The 27,769-nt window shown below is 34.3% G+C and overlaps 2 protein-coding genes across 8 annotated transcripts in view; both read right to left on the bottom strand.

The window, feature by feature from the left end:
* LOC125654241 (interferon-induced protein 44-like) overlaps positions 1-27,769 on the bottom strand; it is a 45,829-nt gene that overhangs the window by 10,698 nt on the left and 7,362 nt on the right. For 2 of the 7 annotated variants that reach the window (XM_056143351.1, XM_048884100.2), the window contains exons 2-7: positions 15,523-15,556; positions 15,160-15,246; positions 13,227-13,289; positions 9,204-9,266; positions 8,005-8,052; positions 5,865-5,920 (exon numbers count right to left, since the gene is read on the bottom strand). In XM_056143351.1, coding sequence (XP_055999326.1) covers positions 5,865-5,920; positions 8,005-8,052; positions 9,204-9,266; positions 13,227-13,289; positions 15,160-15,246; positions 15,523-15,550 — 345 coding nt within the window. In that variant the 5' untranslated portion in view covers positions 15,551-15,556. Of the gene's footprint in view, positions 1-5,864; positions 5,921-8,004; positions 8,053-9,203; positions 9,267-13,226; positions 13,290-15,159; positions 15,247-15,522; positions 15,557-24,419; positions 24,505-26,551; positions 26,681-27,769 lie in introns of all 7 variants that reach the window. The other 5 variants (XM_048884105.2, XM_048884101.2, XM_056143350.1 and 2 more) reach the window with 5 other exon arrangements.
* Positions 17,568-18,886, bottom strand: LOC125656717 (protein IMPACT homolog). The gene has a single exon (XM_048887308.2). The coding sequence runs from the start codon at positions 18,884-18,886 to the stop codon at positions 18,230-18,232; it is 657 nt and encodes a 218-aa protein (XP_048743265.2). The 3' UTR covers positions 17,568-18,229.

Raw genomic sequence — 27,769 nt, forward strand, 5'->3', positions numbered from 1 at the left:
GAATTTAATGCATTAGATTAATATTGAATTGAATTACAATCAGCAATCAGTGTCAATGGTGGTATTGTACCCTTAAATACTTAATGTCGAGTGGATTATGGTGTTTAGTTGTGGATTTCGGTGGGTTTTTTTTCTTCTTTTTTTGTTTTTGTTTTGTTTTGTGGATTTCAGTCAAAGTAGACCTGCATGCTTCTAGATAAGAATAAATATCGTGAATGTATGCAAACATACGTTTTTTTAATGGAAGTGCATGTAGCATTCTGAAACACAATTTGAATATCTATAGGTTTCAACAATCACGTTTAAAAATCAGCATTTTGCAAATTTATGGTCCTTATAACAATCTACTTTAAGTTTACCAATATAATTTGCCATGTGCGTTGGGCTAAATGCTACCTGGTGTGTTCCATAGCAATAGTTAGGCCGTTCTTTATGTACTGATTTTTGACTGCAGATTACTCCGTTTACCTAGTCCGTTTATAGGCATCACAACGGGTGTCACCGGTTGGCAGGGGATGCTTACTCCTTCTACGCGGGTACGTTAAGGCAGGTAATGAAAAGCTTTACTGCGATAAAATCCGCGAAACAATGCGACGTCATAATTGAAATAAGTATACCATTAAGTATATATATCAAAGTCCGATTTTATTTTTATGTAAGTTTTATTTAAGCAAAGAGATGGAATGTTATACTGCTGTCATGAACTTTCTGTCTGATCGATATGAAAGTAAACTGATGACGTCATAACTATACTTTGAGTGACGTTGACACATGTAAAAAAAATGTTAAAGTGTACGATGTAAATATCATCAGCATATGGAGTATTTGAAATATATGACATGGGATATATGTGATATATATGTGTGAAACAATGAACATTTATTGATATTATGAAGGTGTGTTGATTTCATTCATTGACAATTTTGGTTAACGAGGAAACACTCCCGTTCAGCATGTCGATCCAATCTACCTCTGTCTTACACTGAAATAATATTGCAAAGTAACACACCAAGCCGCATACTTTTAGATGTTTTTATACACCATGTGAAAGGCCATAAACTAATGTACACGGTCATTACTGATATAATTGTTTGTTAATTTTTTAAAAAAGAAAACTGCATAGTATAATTCAGTGCAAAATCTAAAACATGGGCTAGATGGTTTCGTGTTTAAATGTTAAGTGATAAATTTCTTACTGAAAGTGATAGGATTCGATCAGTAATTCTGATAAGCTATGGGTGTTTTACAGTCATTACCGCCATTTATACCTATATTTAAATCCATTTCCATTTCGTGATCTATTAATAACAGTTATGTAATGACGTCATACAGAAGCGCATGTTTGTCATTTTGTTATGATACAAAATGTTCTCATGTAAACAACTAAAATAGTTTTAAAAGGTATTAGCTCCTTCTCTCTGTGTATGACATATTTTAAAAGAATGCAGTTTGCGTGAATAGATGGAGCACGACCTGCCTTAACATAACCGCAGGCACCTGATCCTACCTCTGGTATATCCATGGATCCGTGTTTCCCATCTCGTGATTTTGAATTCCTTAAACGAGTTATGGAAATCATTCCTGTTCTTTATTTTTTCATGATAGATTGAAAAACACTAGGGCCGTGTCGAGTTCATACGAGATACCCGAGGACTTTCGTATTTAGCCACGCCGGTCACATGATATAAACAGAATGTTCCACAAGAGTACGTCCGCTTAATTTTGTTTACACTGGTAACAAAATTGTCTTTGACAAAATATAAATGTTGTGGCAAAAACGGTTGCAAATCAGATAAAGGGTAGAAAGGGATATATATATTTACTTTGGAAGATGTCAAAGTTTACCTTTTCTTAAACTCGGGAAAAGCGTTCACGCTGAGGAAACGACGGCGTCATTTGTGTAGAAAACCACGAGCAGTCGAAATTTAATGCGATTATTACATTTCGTGAAAACTGAAGCAACAGAGAAACATCCTTGTTCTAGCCATTTTGCTTATATCAACTTTTAGGAAAACCAAGAGGTTTCTTAAGATTATGATATAGAACATGCAACATCTTGTCAATCTTAAAAATAGGTATACTTGATACCGTCATCCATATCTGAGCAGTGTATGTATTTTACAACGGTGTTCATATGACATTAAATAGATGTAAAACTTATATGGTACCAATTTTGATGCACCAGATGTGCATTTCGACAAATAATGTCTCTCCAGTGATGACCAACCGAAATGTTTGAAATCCGAAATAACAATGAAGTTTTAGAGCTACTATAAGAAAAAACAATGTGCCAAAAAAGTGGAGTCAAATTCGTATAAGGATAAGAGCAAGTGATAAAGCATCATATAACAAAGAATTTCAATTATGATCTCATGATTCAGTCTCATAAGAATTACGACGCAATTTCACAAGGGAGTGAAAAAGGGGTGGGGGCATATATAACATCTGTCAATGAAATAAAATACTAGAACACCAGGGCCCATATTCACAAAATATCTTACGACTAAGATTAAAAAAATAATTCAGTCTGATAATCAAATACCGATCGCAAGGTCATAAGAACGTATTCAACTTTTATAAATCATGGATGTACTTTACATATTAATTAAGAAAGTCTACAAGAAATGAAAAAATAAGGAAATTACAATGTTTGTAAATTTTGATCTTAGTCGTAAGATAGTTTGTGAATAGGTGCCCAGGTCCCAATACAACAAAGTAATAATACTTTTGAGTCTAAATTTCAAATTCAGGTAACTTTTGAAATATTTTTCATAAACAAATAAAATGTTCAGTCTGTTTGCATTTGAATGTTTCTATAAAGCTGCATTTAAAAAAAACAAACATATGTGCTAGATATATCTTAAAATATAAGTAAACAAATTTTTGACTTAAGGCTATGCTCAGTTTATGGTCTTGGGGCCTGATAATATATCCCTAGGGATCTAGATTAGAATTTGCATAATCATTTATCCAAGCTCCATACCGATGGTTCATTCACAGCAAAATTTTAAATCATATCACAGAACTTTCATCTATCTTAGCTCTCAACTTTTAATACCAATCAAGCACAGGCAATGGCATTGCTTGGGGTCGAATTTACTATTAAAGATTATTCTTTAATAGTAAATTCTAATACAAGCAATGCAATTGCCTGTGCAATCAAGAAGCTTTGCATATACATCAGAAATGTACATTTCCACTCAAACCACTTGTATACAAGAATGGAACCAGCTGAACATGAGCCAGGTTATATATCAAATATGTGCTCTTCTACCCCTTTGATTCAGTACTGTGTAAGGAAATTTGCTATTGAAAAAAAGAAAAGAGTAACAAAGAATAACAATTTCCATTCATATTTCATTCAACACATATCAATGATAACAATGGCGGATCTGCATATATTAGCTGCTAGTTTTGAACTAGTTATTAGCTGGCATGCAGTGAAAAGAAACTAAAAACAGGAGTAAAAAGTTCATGTCAGCCAGGTCAGAATTTATTTCTTCTTTTTTGTGTGTGCTATACATATCTAATTCTTCACATTTTGTGTATTTGAAACTTTTCAGTCTAACATGTTGGCGATGTTATAGATAGTGTTAGTGAAATACACCAGTGTTTAGGAAAGTCCAGTAATGACATGACATCCATAAAATAGTTCTTACAAGTTTGTTGTTATTTCAGATTTCAAAAAATTCGGTTGAGCATCACTGAAGAGATATTATTTGTCGAAATGCGCATCAGGTGCATCAACATTGGTACCATATAAGTTTTACATCATGACCCTGGGTCGAGGCCTCTGCTGGTGGATTGTTAGTCCCTGAGGGTCTCTGTAGCCCAACAGCTACGTACTTTGTTACTAGCTTGAAAATACGGATGTATATTTAATTGCTGTGGTAAATATAGACATTCATTTCAAAATTAAGGATTATCTCCCTCATGTATAACTCTTATTCCTGGACGAATTTGCCTCAACTTTTTGGCACTCTGTTTTTCCATAGAATAGCTCTTACACGTTTGTTGTTATTTCGGATTTCAAAAATGGCAGTTGAGCATCACTGAAGAGACATTAATTTTTCGAAATGTACATCTGCTGCATCAAAATTGGTAACGTATAAGTTTTACATCATGAGAGTCATGGGAGCTTGCTTGCATTTAGAGTTCTGACATTAATCGGCAAAAATGTTAATATTTCATCACAAGAGTCATTTGAGCACTTTTAAACATGAATAATCTATCAAACAGACTTCAAAATCTTCCCAACATGTTTTAAATGAACACAAAAGGTTCGTCCTAATTTCTTTTTTTTCTTGTTTCAATTTTGTTCATAAGTATTGAAGTCAATTCACCTTTTCCAAACTGTTGATGAATTTCCTCTATATTGCTACATCTATCAGGCCCAGCAAAATCTCTATGTTTAGCTATATGATTTGATAAAGCTATTTCAAATAGCTCCATTAAACTAGTTTTGATTAAATTAAAGTGTAATGACACACAACAATATATATAAACTTTGAACTAACCACAACACAATTCCAGTTATAGATCATATGACATTTTATGAATTTTCATGAAAAGAGAAATTCTTGTGTATTGATAACTGTCCACTACCTTGTGTGTGTTGAAGCTTTGAGAAGTATATGCTGATATACATAGTTAATCATAGATATTGTGCTGGTCCAGTCTATGTGCAAATAATTGAAATGGTATTGCTGAAAGGAATAATGCTACTTTAAGCATGATCAGATATATATTTTGTTTAGTGATATGAATATCAGTGATCACAAATACTTACTGGGTTGTAAAAAGTCAATAAAATGACGACAAAGAATCAATAATCATGCTAAAAGAATCCAATTACATGAGTATACTATTAGAAATCAAACTACAAAGACTTAATTTTGACACATAAATATTTATTTTCAAATTAGACAGCATATTGACTATACCAAAAAGTAGATAATTTTATCCCCACCCACGTATGGTTATATCATGACTATACCATTGCACTTAAGAAGAAACCCAATCAAATTGAACCTAAACTAGCTTATGTTGGTAATAAAGCTATTTCAAATACCTATAGTGTTATATTACTCTTCACTGTGTATTGTCATTACTTATGTCTTATATCAATAATTATATATGTTACATGTTTATGCCCATTTCAATCCTGATTTGGTAACGTAAATTGTATTTTATATAGACAGTACTGGACCTAATATCTCCTTTATGAAGCACATTGTGTTTTGTTAAATCATATATAAAATTTCGTTATAATTTTTATTTTATCTGTTTGACAGGTTTTACTGAGTCTAATACGTTCTTTTTATTTCCCTCCTCCTATTAATAGACAGCAGGTTCTTGGAGTTCTTCTGTTCTTGACGAAGTCTTCCGTTGTATTCCGAAGATCAATAGTAGCTTATCAAAGTATCATCAACAAATATGCATCGCATACACCCCAAACTATTACATGTGCATTTCAATATCATGATGATCGTATTAGGCCTAGTAGGGTGCTATCTGCCCCCTACTAGGCCTAATATACGAAGTGTTGACCGTTGGTAAACAAACAACGATAAACCGGAAGCAACCCCGTGGAACATTTCTGAAGCGGCGTGGCTAAACACAAAATAAACACTGTGTTCCGGAAGAACTCGAAACACGGCTACTAGCAAGTCACATAATAATTTCTGGACATGTAAATTACAAACTGGATTTTTACAATAAAGAAAAAAATGTGGGATAAAAAGTGGAAAGGATTGCATTATCATGTGATTACTATTCGTTATTTTCACCTTTCATTTACGTAGTTAATTAAAAAATTAATTAGTTATAATAACATGCATGCATATTATTAATTACAAAATTACCTGTGAAATGCTAGTCGCTCTTGGATGGATTGTGCGCCATGGTTCAGGATACAAAGCTAACATAGATTTCAATGTATATATATTTAAGTAAACCCTATTGCAAATATATGTACTATTTCTATGAAAAGATAATGCTAAGAAATATATATTGTTTGAGACACTAGCACAATCAATAAGCTATAAGACTAAAAAACAGTATATATACATAGTGAAATTATCGAGTGTAATGTGGAGCAATAAAAACGTGTTTTATTCTGAACGAGACCACTACTTTGCAAGTAACACACACACACACGCACGCACGCACGCACGCACGCACGCGCGCACGCGCGCTAAAGGAAGTCATTTCGTTATTGAAGTAAGAAAATTAATGACTATCTTTGAATTCATTGTGTTATCCAAGATCATCTATGATTTCTAAAAATTAAAATGGCTTATTTGAATGAATGGTAGAAGTATGACCAACAATTGGGTGTGCATTTCTTTTTCGTGTCAGTATATATTAGAAAGTAAGAATTTAATTTCAGATTATCGTGCATCTTCATCTTTTATTAGTCAAATGCTGTCTGACGTGTTTCATACCGATTGTTAAGCCGTTCTTGGCACACTGATTTTGACTGCGGATAACTCCGTTTACCTGATCAGGATATGGGGCTCACGGCGGGTGTGACCGGTCAACAGGGGATGCTTACTCCTCCTAGGCACCTGATCCCACCTCTGGTGTGTCCAGGGGTCCGTGTTTGCCCAACTATCTATTTTGTATTGCTTGTAGGAATTATGAGATTGATCACTGTTTGTTATCTTCACCTTGCATTAGGGAGCCTTCTAAGATGATTTAGTTTGCTTTTAGAAAATGTTTCACATATTTAGAGACGTCACATTCTTCAGGTGTAATATAACAAATTCTGAACTCTGTATGGAGCACACAGACGTAACAGTGGGGATTTTTAATAGTACCAATACCTCCCGTGACACGTCATATCAGAAAGACCCATGACTTTCACTTTTCATGCCGGAGGCATGTCGTATGAAGTGTCACTATTAGTGAATATTACGTATGGTGTTGTACAGGGATGAGAATTGAACCCGTGATACCCGAATCACTATGTAGGCTATTGGGACCAATGGTATTTAAATTGTCATTGTACTACTGTACATTGTACTACCATACAAAACTATCATGACAATGTTACATATACAACCTTTCAAATGCGAGCTAAGTCCATATTCATGTAAGGAAACAAATACTAAAGATGCGGAGAGGTAAACACGGAATTACTGCGTTGTCCATAACAAAGTCATCGCCCACAACATTGTCTTGTCCCCCCCCCCCTCTTAACATATTATTATCATAATTCTATATAATACATATAAATGTGATATGCTGATGAGGTATTTACAAGCTAAATTTTAGTAAGAATCGAGTAAATAATATCTTTGCCAACTCAGAACCATACACAAATGTTGACGTGGAACAAGTATTGCATTCATGACTATTATTCTACATGTATTCTACATGTACCTGGCAATAAACAGTGAAAGATATTGTTAGAATGTTAATGCTCTAGCGCTTGTAATGGCAGCTTGCACTGTATGCTTCCTAGGAGGCTGGAAAAGTTCTAGATTGATATAAGGTCTGCCGGGGTAATAATGTACATTGATTATTGTAAAGCGCTTTGAGCATCATACGCTGGAAAAGGCGCTATATAAAACCAATCAATCATTATTATTATTATCATGATGTAAGGTGAAGATAACGAACAGTGATCAATCGCATAACTCCTACAAGCAATACAAAATGGATAGTTGGGCAAACACGGACCCCTGGACACACCAGAGGTGGGATCAGGTGCCTAGGAGGAGTAAGCATCCCCTGTTGACCGGTCACACCCGTCGTGAGCCCCATATCCTAATCAGGTAAACGGAGTTATCCGCAGTCAAAATCAGTGTGCCAAGAACGGCTTAACAATCGGTATGAAACACGTCAGACAGCATGTGACCCAATGCGAGGTTGTATTGACGAACTAGATCGTTATAACGACCATATAATTTGCGAAATGCTGACTTCAATCGAGACTGTATGATGTATATTATATTCTAATCAGTAATAAATGGATTGACTGAGAAAAAGTATACATACAAGAATTCTCATCACTGCCTTTTACAACCTCACTTGTAAAGAACTTTTCTGCAAAATGCAAAACGTTAATTTACACACATTATAAGCTAACTAAAATATATTTCAATTCGATGTTTAATTTCTTCATTGGTTAACTTTTTATTCATTTATCAAATTGTATTATATCATGCATTGTCGTCAATGTAGATATTCATATGAAACTGATTATGTGATTACAACAGAATACATTTTATTACATAGATATATAACTGATGCATAAAGATTTTAATATATGTTACATTCCTTTTTGGTAAATACGAAGAGAAAATTGGAATGCATTGATTTTCTTAGGAATTCCCTATTGCCAAGGAAAATAACTGTTGTCAATAGCTCTTTATATGTCTTCACAGTATATGAAATCTCCTGAAAATTAAAGCTGGAACGATGTGCAATCTGAAGAATAATAGCTATAGTTGCACACAAATATGTGCAAAATTCCTATTTGAATCGATCCTTGTTTGCATCATGTGAAAACAAATGCTATTTGGAATTACAAGCATGACGACCTATGCAATATATTTGGAGAGTCCTGTTCCTAAATATATTTTAAAATCCGTCAATTATACCCAGTTAAAATTGAAATGAAAGCAATTTGTGTAACACATGAAATCTATATTTCTATAACCTATTCCCATTTTCTAAACCATTTTTATTAGAAATAACACATATTTCAAAATTGTCATCTTACGCATTCACCTAAAAGATATAAGAATATAAAGTAGAATAATAAATTTATCGTCGATGCTTTCTAATCTTCTGAGGAACAAATACACATATTGACTTACATGTAGCGAGAAATAAAATACCCATTGGAAACTTGACATTATTTTCAAAACAAAAAAGAAAAAAAAAGTTCGCGCCAGTGAGATTATGTATTTCACAGTTTATGCACGACTTAATTACATGTAGCACCCTTCAATCAGACTACGAATAGTTGCTCTCTTGTGTTAAAGATTGCATTTGTGTATTCGTTGGTTTCGAGTTTAGAGCCAAATACGCAATATCCTTTTAGAGAGTATTCATTCTATATTGGCGATAGAACACAGAAATGTGATCATGTTTAAAATTGGAAAGATCAAGAACAAAGTAATCTCTTCAGCAATAATACTTAGTCATATCAGAAGTTTTGATAAGCTACACACAAAATACTGGTATCTTACTTTTTATCAAATAAGCAAGCAGGAGTGTTCCACCACCCACCAATACTGCAACGACTACACGAGCTGAAAAGTATATATCACTCATTAATGGACATGTATATCACTTAACGCTGAACAGTAGTATCTCTATACCTCTCATTATTTCTCTATTTCAAACAAAATTGCCGCAATTGTTAATACAGACTAATATATCTAACGAGGTTCTACATGAGTTTTCTACATTAAGTTGTAAGTACAATTGAAGTTTCTACATTGAAAGGGTTATCAAAAGAAGATATAGTGTTTGCTATTGATCTGTAGTGTGCTAAAATTGACCTTTTGTACTTGTAATTTAGTTTTTGATATTGGTATCAGCACTAACTACTTTTGTCTGTTTTTGTCACTAATCATTGTATGAAATCAATAGATATCCATGTCTTCTTTAGTAGATTGTTAATCAATGAGGACCGTTTAGGTCTTAAATGTTGAAATGAAAATCACTGAAAAACACTATAGTAATAAATAAGTTTCAAGACGCCTCGATATCTATAATAAATTTCCAAAATGAAATACACACAGACACACACGCATCTATCTACATGTATCTATATATCTATCCATCTATCCATCCATCCATCCATCTATCTATCTATCTATCTATCTATCTATCTATCTATCTATCTATCTATCTATATATCTATCTATTTATCTATCTATCTATCTATATATCTATCTATCTATCTATCTATCCCAGTATCTATCTATCTATCTATCTATCTTTTTTTCTATTTATCTATACATGTATATATATATATCTATTCATCTATCTGTCTATCTATCTATCTATCTATCTATCTATCTGTCTATCCTTACTTATTACACTATTGCAAAACATTACAGGTATCTTTATTGAGTTGAATATTTCTTTAGAATAAGAAAGTATGGATATGGTCCAGTCCCATGCCCGTTTGTTTTGTAAAGTCAGAAAAAACTTATCTGCATCATATTATTCTAAACATGCTGACATTTGGGGAGTGCGCTTTCATGGTTAGCAGAGAAAGAATATTTATAAATGTTAAAGAGATAACAGAATAAAATTTCCTGTAAAATCAGCAACCATGGCGGATATATGGACTTATAAAGACTACGAACCTCCGACCAAACAAACAAGGACTCTGCTAGTCCCCAATCTCTCACGCTAAAATTATCAACAACTACAGTAATGCATATTGCTTTGTGTATAAAATACCTAGCCCTAAAATCATAGCATTCTAAATGTCGTTTTAGTGTATATTTGAGGAAGGGCACTAAAGCAAATGCGTGGACGATCATATCATATTCGCTGTGTTAAACAAAAGAGTTTTTTAGTTTCTTATTCTATAGTTAATCAAAATCAGATGCTTTTCCTGTAATTCATAGATTTCATGCAATTCCATTTAGGACTGGAAATATTCTAACCAATTTAACTGCAAAGGTAGACATATGCATATTTATGAAAGGTGAAGATAACGAACAATGATCAATCTCATAACTCCTACAAGCAATAGAAAATAGTTGGGCAAACACGAACCCCTAGATACACCATAGGTTGAATCAGGTGCCTAGGAGGAGTAAGCATCCCCTGTTGACCGGTCACATATAACTAATGCTGGATAATTCGCCCCTAAGACAACTCGCACTTAGGACAACTCTCCCCCTTCTCAAGACAACTCGCCCCCTCTCAAGACAACTCGCCCCCTCTCAAGACATGTTGCCCCGTAATTATAAAAAAAATGTACACTTTTAACCCTATAAAGATACGTCTTTTTATTTCATGATATTTGTCATAATTCATTAGACAAGGACAATTATTTCTACTGATATTCAGGTAATTGATTAACGGTTTCCAATACTGAGAACATTTTTTGGGGGAGTTTGGGAGGTGGGTGTGTGTTTTATCGATATAGTATACTTAAGTGTAAATGAGAACATGAATATTCTGATACATGTAAGTATCTTCTAATGTGTTTTTCAACTCATTCCCGTTGAAAAATCATAAAACCACATGTTAGAAAATTTATATCGCTTTGCTTCACTGATTCTTTTCATGCAGCGATTTCAAAGTGAAGAATACTCTGATGATGATTACTTAAACGTTTGAAGTAAATTGATAGCAGTTTGGGGAAAATCAGACAATTAGGTTTAACAACAGTCACATATTATGGATAATTATACTACGTCAGTCGTAGACCAAGCTAATATTCCCCCTACCAAACGCTTACTTGCTTCCCCTGAAATGATATATTTTACATGTACATGTACATAAAAGTGATGATGAATTTGAACTCAAACAGTGGATTTTCACTAAAATATTTCGTTTTCCATAAAGAGACACGAAGTTCGGTGTGAACATGTCTTTTTGTCTGTGATGTATATACAATCTATAAGAAATTTATTAATTTTTGCTATTACACCTCTTGGATTTAGACGAAAACTACAAATTGTAAACATGTATGATATGAAGGGAAAGTTATTTTAAGAGAGGGGGCGAGTTGTCCCAAAAGGGGAGGGGCGAGTTGTCTTGAGGGCGGTAAAACTGACTATACAGAAAACAAGCTCTTGCATATCGAATCAGTTGAGAGAAATAAACACCACATGCAGGGGACAATGGGATATTGCTACATAAATATGGGAAGATGACGAAGCTGAAATCATCCCGTTTGTCATGCAGTTGAGTTGTCAGTTTGCCGTTAATGCATGCTTTCAATAAAATATCTAAGTATTCTCAAAATATTACTTTGAGATTTGAAACCACATATCCCCCACAACTTCAACAGCATCTTTTCAACACTTTATCATTTTTGACAATAAATTCAGATTAGGCTTTTAATAGTATACACATCTTCTTCGTCAATAAAGATGGAACTCTGAAATATTCCCGTGTTTAGATCAGTTATAATAACTTCTTTGTAAAATGATTCTGATTCTATGCAGACGTTCTCCGGAATGGGAGTTAAAAGATTGCTGGAGTTCCTCATTAACATTAGTTACGTAGTCTGAGAAGACCCACTCCATGACCATATATTAAAAATACAGTAAAATTCTGGAATATATCTAATTGATCTAATGAAAGGTGAAGATAACGAACAGTGATTAATCTCCTACAAGCAATCTAATACATTGATCTTCATAATATTATGTTGAGAGTAGAATTTAGATTCAATTCAAAACATCACTAAAATATTTGTATGAATCTAGCAAGTCAAGAATATACGAGTATATAACATCGATTTGTCCCAGTTAGCAGGTACCTAATAAGATAAGCATCACCTGTTGATCAGTCAAACCCGCCGTGAGCATTATGTCAGTGTATGAAGACACCTCGCCGCCAAAACATCTCGCCCCCTTTTTGGGACAATTCACCCCTAAGAAAACATAAATTCAGACAAGTTACTGACAAACAACTTGATGGTACATGTGTACAGGGATTTCAACAGTCTCCATTGAAAACCAGCATTTGGCAAGTTATATGGTCGTTATAAAGACCTAGTTCGTCAATACAACCTATCATTGGTTCAAATGCTGCCTGACGTGTTTCATACCGGCTGTTAGGTCGTTCTTAACACACTGATTTTGACTACGGATAACTCTGTTTATCTGATCAGGATATAGGGCTCACGGCGGGTGTGATCGGTCGACGGGGAATGCTTATTCCTCCTAGGCACCTGATCCCACATCTGATGTATCCAGGGGTCGGTGTTTGCCCAACTACCTATTTTGTATTGCTTATAAGAGTTGTAAGATTTATCACTGTTAATTATCTTCATCTTTCATTGAGAAATTCTTTTAATCAACACTACTACATATTTTGAAAGTATCTGCTTATTGAAACATAGATTTCATTAAGCCTATCAATATGATTGATTTGTATGTATGTTAGGCTTATAATTGACTATAAAACAACGACAAGACTTAGATTATGATGAACTTTACTGTGATTTCACAATTGTTCTTCAGCTGAATGAACCCATTGTGAATCCCCCTAGAATGGTAATAGAGACTTACTGTTCATTTGTTCTCGAAGCTTCTTTATAGCCTCGTCTTTTTCGGCTATAATCTGTTCGTTGTCTAGTGGAAACAATGATAAATCATGAAGTATAATGAACAATGATTTAACAATGCAGCTGGATTGAAAAAATGAAGATTAAAAAGATCTGGAAAATTATAGGAAAAATACAAAATTAAGAGAAAAAACCAAAGATCTCTGGAGACACCAGAAGTGTGGGATATCATAGGGAGCTGGGTCAAAATGCTCCAAATGTTGCTTATATATTTGGAAGAAAACATCAACAAACAATTGTTATGCATGTAAAAATGTGTGCGCATTTTGACACATAATTTCTGTATTTTCATATTCACGATGATTTCATCATACTGGATGTTTATGATAGTTACTTAATTGTAAAATCCACTGTGGTATGACATCATATGAATAATTAAAGCCTTGTCCACATTATTCTTAAATTTGATAAAATGCGTGTAGAAAATTATTTCGGTATAAAAATATAATACACTATAAGAAATGCGTTTTAACAAATATTATAATTACGTACACTACTAATAAACGAATTCCCTGTGGGTTTTTTTTATTGTGTGTATGTGAGCGTTAGGTACACATGGAATAGATAGACCCACTAATAATCATATGGATGCCAAGTTCTAACCAACATCACATTCCCACCACTACCTTACCACTCGGACATCCTCTGTTAGGCCTTTGGGTGGGACGGGTCATTTATTGAATACAGCAAAATTTGCAACATGACCAGAAACAATACCCCGGTAAGCATATAATCCATGCATTTAGTTTGAATGTTTGTTAATGTCTCATGGTGCTGCCAATGTGTAAGATCGTCTATTCATTATATTTTAATTTCAGTTTTATCATGATGGTAATTTGATAAATTGAGGAATTCAACGTTTCTAAACCAAGGCTACAATTGGTTTAGGTCAGAAGTATCAAAATGAAATAATGATTAAAAAAACACCAGCAAAAACAAGCATTATAAAGTCAACAATTTAACAATCGAATTACAATTATTCGCAGAAAAATGACGAAGATACTAACCTACCATGATCAAAGTTAACAACAGAGTATCCGTTGTTCAATCACTGCTGTATGTACGCACGGGGATACATGTGAGGCTGTTTATAGCAATGTACATTCCAAGTTGGTCCTCACTATTGTAAAATACATTGTTCTTCCCCAGAACAGTTATTGATATAAAATTTGCAGTCTATTGATTGCGTGGACAATTGCGTGGTCAATGGGGTCCAAGCAGAAATAGTTAAGCGAAGCTAAACCGGATGCTATGGAGAAAAGTCAGCTTGTAAATGTTCATTGGAGCTTCATGTATAGATTGGAACCTAAAGGATAGCACGTGATCATACATATGCTAGCGTATGTACAAGTGCATGTTTATCTAGATCGGCAAAGTTTATGAAAGAATTTTGAGAAAATGAAAATAGCTGTCCTGTGTAGTTTGTAAAAAAAAAACTGTTTTACTATTCTTATTTTACCAATTACAATTATGGATTCTAATCTAGTTATTTATACATAAATAAATGTCACTGTGAGGTCCATAAAACTCCAAGATGGATAAGCATATCGTGACGGAAAATTATTATCGTCAATCTTGTAATGATAAAGGATCAGACTTGCTTGTTTCATGTTACCATATATATAAATATGAAATATACAACAGCTTTTTCACACGTTAATGCCTAAATGAAGAAATCAACTGTACAACAATGGAGATGAGGAGGGTAACTGTAACAAGCAATATCCTACAACTAATAAGGAAACCTAGATAAAGGAATCTGTAATTGCTGGTTTGTGTTATTTTTGTGTCCTTTTATTGTTGATTTGAATTTTAATATGTAGCCCAATGCTTAGATATGCCGATTTATTTTAACAGAATAAATATAAAGAGCATACTTGAGGCTTTACCATGTATTTCCTTTTGAATCATCTGCATGCCCCAGTTCATTTGATCCACCTCATCCTGTAGTTTGTCAAAGGACCCTGCATGGAATTTTTTCTTTTAGTTGACAGATCAATGCGTCACAAAATGATACTAAACCTAACAATTTCAGTTAAGCTATCATGCTTTTGAATTTCGTAAAGTTTAATTGTTTAAATTCAAAGGAGATACCAAATAATGCCGTTATCCAATGATTCAATGGACTAGAAAAACAATGAGATTGTTTATCTTTCTCATTTTTACATTCCTCAATTACATTTGACTGTTAGGGTTTCTAAAAGAAATGTATTTCAACTTGCTGAATAAATTGATGTTACCTTTATCAACTGACTGTAAGTTACCCATTGTTGCCTTGAAAAATGAAACATAAATATGATTACAACAAGGATATACAAGTTAGAAACATAATGTTTTCAAAGCTATAGAGAAAATACTTTCCTGTTGTTCAGTTGATAATCAATTTACATTACTACCAAAGTTCAACCCGGAATTCCGTATACTTCCCAAGATATGCGGAAATGAATTCACAAAAACGTCCATTATTTTGGTCGACTTTTTTGCTAGGTCCTTCGACTATACGACTAAATAGAATGAATGTTTAAGCATTGCAACAAGCTTTTACATAGAATATGCAGAATTAGATATAATTTCTATGTTGAATTTCTTACCCAAATTCACGAACTAAAGTCCATAATGAATCTAAGTGACTGAAAATTCTAAAATTGTCTGTACTTTCGCTTATCACAACCTGGACAACTATTAATACAAAAGGGATGAAAAGACCTATAACAATTTAGGGACTCAAATACTATTTTTATATCAATATTAATTCATTATACTACATACATTATGTTAATAGCAGGTCTTTATTAAGATACGAATGTCTTACCATGTATATTTTTGTCCAATCCACATAACGCAGGCGTTTGGCGATTAATAATGTTGATGTTACTTTGGGTAAGTTAGTTGCACCGGTCAAAATGGCTGTGAAAACTCAGATAAGTGAAAGTACAGACGGTTTTAGAATTTTCAGTTACTTGAAGCTATTATGGACTTCATTTAATGAATTATGGTAAGAAATTCAGTCGTATAGTGGCAAGGCCCAGCTAAAAGTCGACCAAAACAATAGCAATTTTTCCTAATTCATTTCTGAATAATTTTATTCTTAATGTATCCTTGTCTCTGATTGGTCAAATTCCAATTGAGGAACGCAAGTCATTTTTGTATAATCTGGTTTGGTGTGGGGTCACACCCCCTTGAAAACCAGAAGCCGGAACTATTGTTTTCTCTCTCTCTAAATTTACATCGCATCACTGTTTTCAACCTTCTATGGAATAGAAAGTCAACGTGTACAATAGGATATTTCGGTCTGATAAATATGTTGTTTTATCGTTGTCAATATCAGCATCTACTTGTACGCAAATCACTGTTGTAAAACATCTTTCTCTTTATGTATGGCCGAATAATAGATTAAAACAAAGATATTATATTCGAATTAATGATTTACCAAGTAAGCATTACCCTGTTCATTTTGAAATATATTTCTCACTGGGGAAAGTTTTTTTTTTCATTACTTGATCCGTCTTTCAACAAAGCAAACAAACATTCATACGTCACATTTTATCACATTGATATATGGATCGCGATTTGTCACTTGCTTACATATTTTCTTGTGTGGGATTCAGTATTAGACACAACGTTGAATACAAGGGTACGTTTTCATATAGTAGAAGTTTCACAGATTTTTTTTTTTTTTTTTTTTTTTTTTTACAAAATTTTCACTTCACACATTTACTGTTGCATACATATATGAAATAGGTTACATGGATATTTTCACAACATATTAAATTCATTTTGAAATACGAAGTCAATAACTTTAACTCAAATACTGTCTACATTTCATATTTACCATATTCTTTCATGTAAGTATATGTATGATGTAAAAATCTTTTTCAGGAGAGAGAGAGAGAGAGAGAGAGAGAGAGAGAGAGAGAGAGAGAGAGATAGAGAGAGAGAGAGAGAGAGAGAGAAAGAGAGAGATAGAGATATCTACATAAGTATTATTTTCTTGGTAACATATTTTGATAAGTATATTAGATCTAGATATTATATATCTATTGATCAAACACAAAAAAGAAAAAAGAAGCATAAACCTATTTGATGAGTACATATAGACCTACTTACTGATCGTACATTTTCACATATTCTCTGCCAGTGAGTTTCATATTCATCATATCTACATTTTCGTAGCAGCAAGTACTATTTTTCTAATAGCATATATATGTACTTGCGAACTCTTTTGATATTTACAAAAAAATAATATATTGTTTTACTATAATGTAAAACTTATACAGTACTAATATTGATGTACCAGATGCGCATTTTGACAAATGATGTCTATTCAGCGATGCTCAACCGAAATGTTTGAAATCCGAAATAACAATGAAGTTCCAGAGCTATTATAGGGAAAAACGGTGTGCCAAAAAAGCAAAATCAAGTTTTGAATTTCATACATATGTCTATTACATTATTTAACAAATAGTACAGTGAGCTTGTCAAAATATACAGGGATATACAACTGTTCTAAAATCCATTGTTCATCATCACACCATAGCTCCTTTATTTGTATGCAATTAAAAAAAGATATTCTATTGTTTCGATATGAACACCACAAAAGCTGCACATTGGATAGTCTTTAATTTTCTTTGCATCCCCATTATGTTTTTATCATATTTTCTTTTTCAATAGAAAAGAGTGTGTCTTGTAAAAAGTAAATATTATAATGTTTTGTGTCACCTAGTCCCTGGCAGTTTAGTGTAAGTATTCTAAGATTGTTTTCACTTAAGTTTTTATCCATGATAGCCTGGGTTCAGACAGGAGTTTTGTCCTGTTCAGTGTACATGCATCTCTAAGGAAAGAAAAGAGAATAGAAAAATTAAAAACAATTGAAAAAAAGACTTAAAAAAAACAAAAACAAATATTGAACATAACAACATGCTCGAGGATTGCAAGAGTATGAACGAGTTATACCACAACGAGCGAAATTTCAATTTCATTGTATTTTTGTGTAACTAAAAGCGCTCGTCCTGTCCCATGTTCACCGTCGTCGTCTGACCATCGTGTGATCCCGTCATTACTCGTGAAGCGGTACGCATAGATATTGTGACTGGCACTCGGAATGGAGTCTAATCGCATTACTTCTAACAGCGACTTTCTGACAGACTTGAAGGAATCCACAGATGTAGAATGCGCAAGGAATCGATTTCTATTGTCTTTAATTGACTTCCCTGATGAAATCGATACATTGACCTCGTATGGGGTGATCACTTCGTCTCCTATTCGTCTGGAGTCCACCTTGTCCCGATAAACGGAGTTACTCTGTGTAAATACAAGCTTGTCACCTTTCACTTTTGTCTCTATCTGTCGTTCTGAATACTTTTTCTGAATTTCAAACAGTTGTTTTCTCTTTTCTCGCATCTCTTTTGGTAATTGGTGGACAACTCTGATGGCTGAGCGATTGGATTTCAACATTTTAGCACTGTTCAGCATCACCTCCTTCTGAGATTTGTCAGTGAGCTGAACACAAATTGGTCTCGGAAATTTCCTGCGGAGATCATACTCCCCTAACCGGAAGACTTTCAAAACTCCAAGGTTGTCGACTACTGATCTCTCTATTTCCATCTCAGAAAAACAGAACACTCCTTATGGTTTCCGGGAGATTATCTTTGGTCTGTCTTCCTTGGTTCCTCTCTGGAACCCCACTAACAACTCTGTTGTTTTCCATGGATTTGACCTTTAACTCTATTATATGTTTGTTCCTCGTGTTCACTTGGAATTCCAGTCGGATCAGATAATCCCTAAGCCGTTTCATTTCACGTTTCATATTTTTCTGTCTGTCTTGTAATTAAGAAATAGTATATAAAGTATCGTTTGCCTGCTTTTGCACACTTTCCAGTCTTTCATTTATACCGTTTTTCTTCCTCGCTGTCTTCGTCAAATCATCTTAATCTCGTCCCTGTCCGTCCAGACGCATCATGAAATTAGCTATAGTATTTTAAATGCTGTTGATACCTTGCATTATGTCTCTAACACGGAAATCATCTAATGTAGAATCTATGGAAACTGGAGTCTTTATTCGTGTCGTTTCCTCGGCAGCGCGTTTCCTAGGGTTATCAACCATGATGATTATCGTTCACAGTCAAATCAGCCAGGCACTGTTGTGTATTTTGATTACATCATTCAAATATACAACTTTATTCACTTTAAATTCGCATAACAGTGAAAGAAAGTAATTTTAAAACCTATTGAGTATTGTGAATTTTATAATCCCAGTTTTTGATGAAAAACTATCGCTCGATCGAAAGACACAACCCTACATATCGAGCATGCGCCAACTCTTCCAGTCTTTACAGAGTTAAAAGCCGGAACATTTGCATTTTCGGATATTTGAAGATTTATTTTGGAGGCCCAAACAATGCAATTTCCCGTATTTTCTCAATCTGTGGGAGATGAGCGACTTCAAAGTCGATCTCTATCTCTGATGGGCAGCGAAATACGCATTGCATGCATAGACTACACATATTTTGTATCATGACAAACCTCACCTTCCGGCTTCGATACAATATTTTGATAAATGGCTAGGCTCCGTAGAACGAAGATTAAAGATGGCGACCTTCACATAGACGCTTCGTGTCGCTGTTGCTAAGTGAACCATTGCGCGGCTCAATTGACTTGTATTTTTCCTAGTTTATGTACATTTTGATAAACGAAGGTTAGCATCTTTGTTTCTTGCATTAAATTATAAGGAATAAATTTAATTCTGAGGCAAGTTATACGAGTATAACCTGATTTTGGGTCAGTTTACCCTTTTTTATAATCCACGCTTCGCTTCGCGGATTATAAAGCGTAAACTAGGTTAAACGCGTATAAATTGCCCCAGAATTAAAGTCATTCCTTAAATATCTTACATGTATCTTGGGATTATAAAGAATTTCAAGATGAATTTGCTAGTAATGTAGATTGATTATGTATGGATATATTAGAATACAGAAACTAATTTTATACCATTTGGTCAATTGTTTTTTGAATTCGACTAGCTTGGGTACTCTATAGTTATAGCTCCATACCTTTACTTTTTAAACAGAATTTATGCAATTGCTTATGACCACGAAGTGTTGCATCCACAACGTGGATATAAGGTCCAATACAAAAAATAGAATAATTAAAATGACCACACGAACAATCAGACTGTCAAATATCGGGGACGACCTGTCCCTCTTCAGGACAAACGACAAAGATACCTAATGCGGCCAATGTTAACAAAGAATAATAAGAAAACAACAAAAACTATATGTACATATAAATATACTTAGCACTACAACTACACTAAATCTACAATTGTATTTACACCGCATACTACATGTTTTTGGTTTTTAGGCTTAGCAATTAATGTCAAGAGCAGAGCTAATTAAACCTGTCCTGTTCGTCCAATGAGCTGGATAACGTACTTAACTTCATAGGGGTTCTCGCAACCGGGTACCTACGCTGTATTCCCTGTCACCAAAGCAGTATATACACGACTGATATCGAGATGATATCTGTTTTATAGCACCAGTACAGTGAATATGCTTATTTGCTAAGCACGTGGGTATATACTAATAAGTAAAAGCATCCATATACTAAATACAGAATTCGTAAATCATATGATATTTCTCAAAAATAGTTTCGATCATCAACTTATAAAAGGTGAAGATCATAGAATTTGTGATTTGTTGTATTATCGATAAATTCAGCGTAGCATAACTTTTGACTTTTTGATGAGAATTAAGTTTGACTATCACTGTGTTACAGCGCCACCCCGACATAAAAAAACAAATGTAGGTGATGGGTTGAACGTTAATAACAGTGTAAACAGTACAACCCCCTTACCTTTTCATTTCTAAAAGACTAAATGACAAATGCAGCATTATTCTGAAATGTTATGACACACACAAATGTATAAATTGCATACACAATCAATGTACTGAATGTGCCATTGGGAGTTTAACTTTTTCAAGCATTCATTGTGGTAAATTAGTAAAAATTAATCAATCTTATATTTCCTATAAAAAGTGTAAAGTAAAGTGTATGGCTAGATGGAGTGAAGATCCCCTGTTGACGCGTCACAGCCGCCTTGAGATCTATTTATCTTAATCAGGTAAACAGAGTAATCCATAGTCAAAATCAGTAAATAAGGAACACCCTAACAATTGCTATGAATATGTAGATCTCAAAGTAATCACGTTGATTTTTTATCAATTCAATATTGATTATTTATTTTCACTAGATGTTTGCTGATAACAATGGTTCAACGAATTTATATTTTCTTTTATCCACGGACACCCTGATGAATTATGGAACATTCTTAACCTTCGAACTCTGAAATGAGGAATGAACTCGTCAATGTATGTTCCAGAAATGGAAGATGGATCTCTAGTCAGGAATTGCTCTACACATTTCACGGAAGAAATTATCATAAAGTATTTACAGAAACTGAAAATTAGCAAATCATTGGGTCCAGATGGGTTTCATCCAAGAGTGTTTACGGGGCTGGTACCTTGTATCGCTATACCCCTCAACATCATCTATATAACGTTTTTGGACTCCGGACATCTACCGACACAGTGGGAGTACGAGCAGGTTAGATCCATCTTCATGATGAGCAACACGGGTTTACGAAGACGGTCCTGTATGACACAGCTGTTAGCGTGCACAGTATAGAGGAGACCCCCTTAACACAGGATATCGAAATTTCAAACAGACTTGATTAGATTCAACACAAGAGATCACTGAGCAAGATTGGAAGTTATGGTATCAAAGGCAACAATAGAGCAAGGACAATCAACATCTTAGAAGGTCGCTCGCAACATAGCAGCAAATCTAAGTGGCCTGATGTCACACGTGGAATTCCGTACGATAGCTTTCTTGGACCCTTATTCCTCGTAATTTTCATAAATGATCTCTCGGATGCAATAATACAGGGGGATACAGTGTCAGAGTGGTCAGGCAAGAGGTAACTCAAGTTTAACACACGTAAATGTAGTGCAATGCACCTACGGCGGAACAACCCGAACCATTCATACAGCATGGAAGATAACGGTGGTCAGCAAAGAGAACTGGAAATGACAGAGACAGAATAGACGTTGGTATATTGGTGGACACGAATCAGTCGTTTCATGAACATTTTAACAATGTTGTAGGGAAAGTCAACAGAGTTTTTGGGGTCATCATAAGGACATTTCCTACAAGGGCCAGCGCAGTCGTCAAAATTGTACATAGCGAGAGTTCGTTGAATATTTGAGTACATAAATGTACTTCAGATACAGCAGTTGGTAGATTTTATCACCAAGTTAGAAGAAAGGTAGAGAAATAAGCAACAGTGTCAAAAATCTTTCCTATAAGGAAAGGCTGCAGCACCTCAAATCATCATTACTATACTACAGAAGGAAACGGGGCGATATGATCCAAGTTGAAGAGTAATATAATCCGTCATTAGTACGAGTGTAGGACGACACTTTGCCGAGTCCTAGACAGTGAATCTTGTTCCAGAGGTGAAATGTCCATATCCCACACGAGTAAATAATGAAAGATTGTTTTTCTCACATTTTACTTACAGTTTCGTGCATAGATTTAGGAGCTTTGAGAAATTCTAAATTACTAAAATCCTCATTTGAACCTCGATGCAAAGACTAGCTAGATAGGCACAAAGAGTATACCCGAAAATGGTATACACTACAAGTGCAAACTATAAAACCCAAGGCTGTACACCAGAAAGCTATACTGCATTAAAATTTAAAGATAACAATGCAACATATTTTTTGCTTCACCGTGTAACGTAAATCATAGAAAATATATCACGTCACAATCATATGACGCCGCAGCAGTGTGAGACAAAAAATCACATGGCTGTCTCACATGGGTAAAGTTGATCTCACACTGGGGATGATGTGAGAGTAATAAAATCCTTCATTAGTACGAATGTGGGATAGGGAAATTCCACCGAGGGGACAAGATTCGCGGTCTAGGGCGAGGATTTGCCGAGTCCTAGACAGCGAATCTTGTTTCAGAGGTGGGATTTCCCTATCCCACATGAGTAAGTAATGAAGGATTATTTTTCTTACATTTTACCTACAGTTTAGTGTATACATTTAGGAGCTTTGAGAAAATTCTAAAATATCAAAATCCTCATTTGAAATTCGATGGAAAAACTAATTAGATAGACAGAAAGAGCATACCCAAAAATGGTTTACACTTTAAGTGTAAACTAAAAAACCCAAGGTTGTCCACTAGAAAGCTATATACATTAAAATTTAAAGATAACAATGCAAACTATTTTTACTTCACCGTGTAACGTAAATCATAAACGTGTAACGTAAATCATAGAAAATATATGACGTCACAAACAAATGACGTCACAGCAGTGTGAGACAGAAAAAATCGCAGATGGCTGTCTCACGTGGGTAACGTTGTTCTCACACTGGTGATAATGTGAGGATACAAGATCTTGACTGGGAAAGACCGTGCCGACAGAGAGAAGCTGCTATGAATTTCAATTACAACATAACTATAGGCCACATTTTGAAACTGTTAAAAAGACACAACCTCCTGAACATTAGGAAGTACTCATTCACAATAAGAGTCATCACTGATTCGAACAGTCGTCTACTTTATTGGGTCGTGGGTGCGAAGGACTTGAATGATTTTAAGACGAAATTTGATTAGTGCTGGAATCATAAACAGTATCAGAGCGGAATAACAGGCCTAATATTTTTTACTGTAGAAGAGGTCCCCAGGTATGAAGTGCCAAGCGTGGGTATTGCAAACATATCCTAAACAATCTCTAGACAAATGTTAATGTTAAGTATTTCTTGATATGTTTTCATCTGTCTATAGATTGTTTAGGATATGTTTGCAATTTCTTATCATTTGTCTGGGAATGTTAATGTGGCTAGAGATGTTTTCAGCGTAGTTTGTGTCTGAGGAAAGTTTAACTTTTCTCTTGGAAAATGTTTGTTTCTGGTAAAGTTTAGCATTCGGAGAAAAACAAAACTTCATTTCACTATGTTCCCAGTCACTGAAGCTTTTCCTTTATACTTCTCTTCAAATTGACAATAAATACATATTTTTTGTAAACTTCTTCGATTATATTTTTAGTATTTGTCCGCGTAATCATTACCAAATATGGATCATAGTCAAGGTCAAATGAAGTATGCGCTGTTCCGTTTCAGGAGGTACTGTACATCATCATAATGGCTGACTTCCTTTTAAAAGATAAACATATAAATCACCAATATTTGTCTATTCACTTCATATTGCATTGTCTTGATGAATAGCTCAGTAGGTTAACGTGTCGATTGATGATTTGTAGATCGGGGGTTTCATTCTTACAGGGCTTTTAAATGTTTTAAAATTATTTGTTGACGGTGCTTTCTACTAAATCTGCATTTGTTGACTAAATCAAGTAAATTCGAAAGTTTTCAATTTCAAAATATTTTTACATATCCCGCAGTTTTCATCAATGTCAAATTTCTCTGGTGTAGCATTCCTCCTTAAAGTAGCGATTTGGGCATTCAAATCTACTTTATACTTCTTAAATACATATAGAATACTGGTAATGTTTGATATTTGATACTTTCAATTGGCGACATAACTCCATGTCTATCCTGTCGAAAAGTATGCCAGACGAGGGGTTAAATATGAAAAAAGAAGAAATTGATACATTGTCAGAATGCAAAGGTTTGCAAATATTGAAGATTTAATTGACATTTAACCATCCTTACAATTGGTAATCATATTTAGTATTTGCAGTGATTTGAGTTTCGTGTTTGTTGCAATAATGCATTTTTAGTGTGGTGATGTTTAGTATGTACCTGGAAATCTTCACCTAATACCTACGATGTCTTTATATGTCTGGAAATAATGATATTATCTCAGCTATATGTCAGCACATTGTCTAAAACATATATCTGAAAATATCTAGTCTACATTAGTTTAGTGGTAATGTTATATTCTATAATATTGAAATCGGACCTATCCCGAAATGACGCAATTTGATTTTCAAAATGTAAAGTTGATTTACACTGATTACATTGCATAAATGTAAACATCCCCGTGTGGAATTTAAGGTACGTAGGTAATTATATGTATTAATTCACTTCCGCTCCCTTTCCTTCCATTTCAAAAAAATCAAAATAAATTTTTAGTTTGGCAAGTTATATCTCTCTTTCCAGCAATGTCTAGGTATGAATAAAAAGATATTGAAAGTGTCCAAAATACAGAATTGGAAATCAAGGCCAAAGCGTATATTCTCATCTCGGGACAAAGCACTCCGTTCTCATTGAGAACCGTTCATTTCTAATATCAAAGCGTTTGTTTCCGATAAAAAACGTTCTGTTCTCGCTGATAACCGTTCAGTATTTGTAACCGAAACAAAACTGTTCTTTCCAAAACCGTTCAGCATTTCTTCACCGTCCCACTGGTGTAGAAGGATGTGTAACAATTCAATAAAATGCATGTGTAGGTCATCAATACACTTTGTCGTTAGAGGCTGTCCTTCGGATGAAACCGTAGAATCCGATGTTCCTTGACACAGCAGGTACGGCACGATAAAGACCCCTCCCTGCTCAAAGGCCGTATAAGCGCCAAAAATTGGTCTCAAATTTGCAGCTTTTCACCGGCAACAGTGACGTCTCCATATGAGTGAACAATTCTCCAGAGGGATGTTAAATAATATACAACCAACTAACATGTCGTATAATTACGTTACTGTTCCTATCAATAGCAAGGGATATAGAGAAAAATTAAATATACATTAAGTAGTTTTCAGAAAGCGATTCTTTCCGGGTCAGTTGAGTTTTTAATTGTTGCATGATTGAAAATTCGGTACGTTTTGATAGTCCAAAACCAATGATTATGCGAGGAGGATGTCTGCAAGGAGGAATGTTAGAGGGGAATGTCTAAACGAAATCGGTTACATCGTATGATTCTTTATTAATTTTAAATCAATTTTTACAATGAAGATTCATATACAGTGTATCTGCACAATTCTAAAAATAAATCTAATCGATATCAATTCACAGCTTACGAATTATTAGACAGATTTCAAGGATCGCCATTTTGTTTTCCCCCTGACTAGCAAGTAAAATCACTATGCTGTGATATATGAACAAAGTTTTTTTTAGTTTTTTCCAATGCTATACGTTTAGATTTTCGTGTAAGCGTTTTTCTTAGTTACTAATAGGTGAAACAGAATATACCTTAAAAACCGACTAGATAAACGTTTAAATGAGTCTCTATCGTTAGACTTACCTACCCCAGTTCCAGCTATGCGACCTAGAGCGAGTTGTGAAAACAGCTGTTGTCCATCTACATTTCATCGACATTGAAACTATCACTTTCTCGGATTCATTTCATTGGGATATTTTGTGCCCTTTACGACTGAAAGAGAAACGTGGACTGAGTTTCCCAAGGTTTTCGAAGGAAGACGTGTTGAAAAAGACTTGAATAAATTTTGCCGACGCGAGGACTTTTTTCCATTAAAATAGTCGCCTGTTTTCCTTGTACTTTTCAGCACAGAAGTTCTACAGAGACCCAAATAAACTGCTAGAAAGAAATTGTTGCGTAGAAGCTATGCGCAGCTGCAGTATATGTATTCTGTTCTGTATCTTATTATTTAACAAAATCTACACTCCCACCTTGAGATAAAAAAATAAATAACATCTGTACATGCGCACAGTTCCTACTCGTGGATTTATATATATATATATATATATATATATATATATAAACCTTAAATAAAAAATGTTTGAATTTGAGTTAATACATAATAATTCCTATATTAGATTGGATGCTTTCAAAATGCAGTCGAAATGATTTTATGAAACAAGCTCATAACATCAAGTAAAACGTTGCGTTCCTAATTGCAAACAACGTGTTGATCACAAATGAAAAAAAAAATAAGAACATGAAATTGCTGATATTCAGAGTAAGGTATTGTGATTTCTACTTTGAATTCGATATGTATGCACCTGTGACGGTATTTGTCAGGAGGGTTTCCCACTGATTTATAAACAGCTATCTATTTTACGTTTCATATTACAACCAACTGTAACATGCTCGCATCTGCTGAGTTCACCCTCAATTTTTGCGTTACTTTCTGTGGTATTTACATCGATATTATTATGCACTTGTGACTCAAACATATGCAGCCTAATGTTAAAATTCTCCGTAATTCCGTATTTGTCCTTGGGTAGCGTAAACACATGTATAAAACTAAACACATCACTTTATAATGTACTTAACTTAATAGGGATTATTACAAGGGAGCACTTACGCCGTATTCCCTGTCACCAAAGCAGTACATGTACGACTTATCTCGGGAGGATATCTATTTTATATCATACGTACAGTCAATATGCTTATCTGCTAAGCACATAGATATTTGCTGATAAGTGACATCATTCACAGGGTAAATATGAAAATCGTAATCAAATCACTTCCTCAAAATAGTTGCGACCTATGCTGATA

Source organism: Ostrea edulis, chromosome 7 (assembly GCF_947568905.1).
Source record: "Ostrea edulis chromosome 7, xbOstEdul1.1, whole genome shotgun sequence".
Lineage (NCBI taxonomy): Eukaryota > Metazoa > Mollusca > Bivalvia > Ostreida > Ostreidae > Ostrea > Ostrea edulis.

Bases quoted from the DNA above. Each gene is read 5' to 3' on its own strand.
- LOC125656717 (XM_048887308.2), bottom strand. From the start codon at position 18,886: ATGGAAATAGAGAGATCAGTAGTCGACAACCTTGGAGTTTTGAAAGTC.